We start from the raw sequence: 4649 nt of genomic DNA, 5'->3' as shown, positions 1-4649 counted from the left end.
AGCACGAAGTCTTCTTTGCTCACAATGTCGCTCAGGGTCCGAGTGAAGAGGTTTCCCCTGGATTCACGGGGGACAAAGAGGTGGGGTCAGCAGAAAGGCACATGGAGGCACCCCTGGGCACACCCCTAGGGCCGCGGGGGAACAGGAAGGCTTGGGATACTCCCCAGGGAGGGGCGGGGACCCTGGGCCAAGTGTCCCCCGGCTCTGTGTCTGGGCGGCCAGAACTGCAGTGGCTGGCAGGACCCCAGGTGCCATCACCAGTCACCTGAGCTGAATTCAACACTTTGGCTGCCGGCGCTGCCCTGGCACAAGCCACCGGCTGTTGGGGGGGGATCGCTGGTGGCAGGCAGCGTAAGTTACGCAAGTGGCAATGCAGTGGCTGGACCAAGAAGCCACCTGGGCTGTGCTGGGCAAACCAGCCCTGATGAGGGCTCCGTTGCACATTACACGCCTTGCTGGTCCAGCAGCCAGGAGACATTCACCTGAAATAGCTTTGCATGTGTGTCCAGTGGAGCCTAGTCTCATTGAGGTCATGGTATTTTCTAGAACAGGGACCAAGGCTATTGTACCAGCAATTGGGCCAAAATTACAGTTCCTGAGATGCTCTGTGGTATCAGTGCATAGTTGTCCAGTTGCTCAGTCGTGTCCAACTGTTTGTGACCCCATGAACTGAAGCACTCCAGGCTTCCCTATCCTTCACTATCTCTCGGAGTTTGCTCAAACTCATGTCCATCGAGTTGGCAATGCCATCCAACCGTCTCATCCTCTGTCGTCCCCTTCTCCTCCTGCCTCCAATCCTTCCAACAAGGTCTTTTCCAGTCAGCCGGCGCTTCGAATCAGGAGGCCAAAGGATTGGAGCTTCAGCTTCAGCTTCAGTCCTTCCAATGAATATTCAGGACTGATCTCCTTTAGGATGGACTGGGTGGATCTCCTTGCAGTCCAAGGGACTCTCAAGAGTCTTCTCCAACACCACAGTTCAAAAGCATCAATTCTTCGGTGCTCACCTTTCTTCAGGTCCATCTCTCACATCCATACGTGACTACTTGAAAAACCATAGGTTTGACTACAGGGACCTTTGTTGGCAAAGTGATGTCTCTGCTTTTTAACGTGATGTCTAGGTTGGTCATAGCTTTTCTTCCTAGGAGCAAGCGTCTTCTAATTCCATGGCTACAGTCATCATCCACAGTGATTTTGGAGCCCAAGAAAACACAGTCTGTCACTGTTGCATCAGTGCACAGGCTGTGATGTTAACTTATACCTAAGCACAGATGCTTCCCAAGGAAAGCGTTCTCAAGCCCTCAGTCAAGGCTGAAGAGCCATCCTGCAGAGGCTCTCTAGCCTACCCCGCCCCAGAGCTTACACCTCTCTCCTCCCCCTGCCAACCAGCCATCACTGAAAAGGCCTTTAGGGGCCCTCTCCAAAGGCCCCCTGCACGTGCCTTCCTGTCCCGGACTCCTTGTGCTATTAGACCTTATCTGTCTGATTTACACCCGTACCCCTTGTTCAAAGCACACTTTCCATGAATGTTTGTTGAATGAATAATTGTGAGTTCTCTAAGTGCAGAAATGGTACTTAATTCTGCTTTGTACCTTCAGGGCCTAATATTAGGCCTGAGTGGGCTTTCCCAGTGATAAAGAATCCGTCTGCCAATGCAGGATATGCAAGAGTCATGGGTTCAATCCCTGGGTCAGGAAGACCTCCTGGAATACCAAATGGCAACCCACTCCAATATTCTTGCCCGGGAAATCTCATGGACAGAGGAGGCTGATGGGCTACAGTCCATGGGGTCACAAAGAGTCGGACATGACTGAGCCACTGATGGCACACACACATAAGGCCTGAGTGTAGTAGGTACATAATAATAATTGAGCAAGGAATTCCCTGGTGGTTCCAATGGTTAGGACTCTGCACTTTCGCTGTAGTGGCCTGGGTTTAGTCCCTGGTCAGGGAACTAAGATCCTACAAGATGCAAGCTGTGGCCGAAAAAAACCCCCAAAAAACCCATTGCTCGACAGAATTAACAGAAGAGGGAGGTAGACACCGACCCACTTCACCCTCAGCTCCTTCACTCAGTGTATATGCTCAAAGGATCAACCACTGTGACTGCTGACCTCCCCACCCAGCACACAGCTCATGAACATGCAGGAGTGCCTCTGGCCTTCCCGCTCAGACACGGACAGATACAGACCTTGGCTCAGCCAATGATCTCAAACGCATGGGTATAAGCCCAGCCTGGACCCCAACTCAGCCAGGCCCTGAGGCCGCCAGGAGCCCAGGGCCCGAATACTCACATGGATTTCTTCTCCAGATTTTCTAGGTTTGTCTTCAGAGTGTTGTAGGCAGCTGTTCGGGACTTCAGGTCTATCTCGATCTGTGCCAGTTGCTAGTTGGAAAAGCAAAAGAGAGTTTAAAAAGTTGGTTTAACTTCTCAAAATTGCCGCAAATTGCTCCTGGTGCAGTTAAGGAAAAACTGCACCCTGCCCATTTGCTGGAATGGTTTACATTCTTCTTCCTTCTGCTCTCACAGACTGCCGGTAACCCAGCCCTACAGAGAGCCCCACGTTGCGGACAGGAGGCTTGAGATATAAATGGCTTTTCTAGCATTACTCAGTGAGTGGAGTCTTGTTCTTATTCAAGCCCATCTCAGACTCTCACAACCCTCCAGCCCCCACTCCACAGGCCCTCAGTTCAGTTGCTCAATTGTGTCCGACTCTCTGTGATTCCATGGATTACAGCAAGCCAGGCTTCCCTGTCCATCATCAACTCCTAGAGCTTACTCAAACTCATGTCCATCAAGTTGGTGATGCCATCCAACCATCTCATCCTCTGTCGTCTCCTTTACCTCCTGCCTTCAATCTTTCCCAGCATCAGGGTCTTTTCTAATGAGTCAGTTCTTTGCATCAGGTAGCCAAAGTATTGGAGTTTCAGCTTCAGCATCAGTCCTTCCAATGAATATTCAGGATTGATTTCTTTTAGGATGGACTGGTTGGATCTCCTTGCAGTCCAAGGGACTCTCAAGAGTCTTCTCCAACACCACAGTTCAAAAGCATCAATTCTTCAGCACTCAGCTTTCTTTAAGGTCCAACTCTCACATCCATACATGTCTACTAGAAAAACCACAGCCTTGATGAGACAGATCTTTGTCGGCAAAGTAACGTCTCTGCTTTTTATTATGCTGTCTAGGTTGGTCATAGCTTTTCTTCCAAGGAGCAAGCGTCTTTTAATTTCATGGCTGCAGTCAATATCTGCAGTGATTGTGGAGCCCAAGAAAATAAAGTCGGTCACTGTTTCCATTACTTCCCCATCTATTTCCCATGAAGTGACGGGACCAGATGGCATGATCTTAGTTTTCTGAATGCTGAGTTTTAAGCCAGCTTTTTCACTCTCCTCTTTTACTTTCATCAAGAGATTCTTTACTTCTTCTTTGCTTTCTGCCATAAGGGTGGTGTCATCTGCACATCTGAGGTGATTAATATTTCTCCCGACAATCTTGATTCCAGCTTGTCGCATGATGTACTCTGCATATAAGTTAAATAAGCAGGGTGACAATATATAGCCTTGATGTACTCCCAGTTTGGGAAAGGAGTTCATCATATACAAATATCCAGAAGTACATCCAGCATATATTTTTATTTCTTCCCTTTTCAAATACAATGGAGAAGGAAATGGCAACCCACTTCAGTATTCTTGACTGGAGAATCTCACGGACAGAGGAGCCTGGTGAGCCTCTGGGGTCCATGGGGTCACACGGAGTCGGACACAACTGAGTGACTAACACACACACACACACACACACACACACACACACACTGCATATAAGTTAAATAAGCAGGGTGACAACATACAGCCTTGATGTACTCCTTTCCCAATATGTTGTTCCATGTCCAGTTCCAACCGTTGCTTCTTGACAGGTGTCTCAGGAGGCAGGTCAGGTGGTCTGGTACTCCCATCTCTTGAAGAAGTTTCCACAGTCTGTCGTGATCCACACAGTCAAAGGCTTTGATGTAGTCAATGAAGCACAGGTATATGTTTTTCTGGAACTCTCTTGCTTTTTCCATGATCCAACGGATGTTGGCAATTTAATCTCTGGTTCCTCTGCCTTTTCTAAAACCAGCTTGAACATCTGAAAGTTCTCGGTTCACGTACTGTTGAGGCCTAGCTTGAAGAATTTTGAGCATTACTTTGCCAGCGTGTGAGATGAGTGCAATTGTGCAGTAGTTTGAACATTCTTTGGCTTTGTCTTTCTTAGGGACTGGAATGAAAACGGACATTTTCCAGTCCTGTTGCCACTGCTGAGTTTTCCAAATTTGTTGGCATATTGAGTACAGCACTTTCACAGCATCATCTTTTAGGATTTGAAATAGCTCAGCTGGAATTCCATCACCTCCACTAGCTTTGTTCATAGTGATGCTTCCTAAGGCCCACCTGACTTCACATTCCAGGATGTCTGGCTCTGGGTGAGTGATCACAGCTTCGTGGTTATCTGGGTCATGAAGATCTTCTTTGTACAGTTCTTCTGAGTATTCTTGCCATCTCTTCTTAATATCTTCTGCTTCTTTTAGGTCCATACCATTTCTGTCCTTTATTGAGCCCATCTTTGCATGAAATGTTCCCTTGGTATCTCTAATTTTCTTGAAGCGATCTCTAGT

The 4649-nt window shown here is 48.1% G+C and overlaps 1 protein-coding gene across 1 annotated transcript in view; it reads right to left on the bottom strand.

Moving 5' to 3' along the window:
• The window catches only part of ATP6V1C2 (ATPase, H+ transporting, lysosomal 42kDa, V1 subunit C2), a 60121-nt gene that overhangs the window by 12340 nt on the left and 43132 nt on the right, over positions 1–4649 (bottom strand). The window contains 2 exon segments of the mRNA XM_010852064.1: positions 6–57; positions 2292–2383. Of these exon segments, the coding sequence (XP_010850366.1) occupies positions 6–57; positions 2292–2383 (144 nt within the window).

This window comes from Bison bison, unplaced genomic scaffold, assembly GCF_000754665.1.
Source record: "Bison bison bison isolate TAMUID 2011002044 unplaced genomic scaffold, Bison_UMD1.0 scf7180017864307, whole genome shotgun sequence".
In the NCBI taxonomy this organism is placed as follows: domain Eukaryota; kingdom Metazoa; phylum Chordata; class Mammalia; order Artiodactyla; family Bovidae; genus Bison; species Bison bison.
This window is presented reverse-complemented; position numbering and strand designations above follow the sequence as displayed.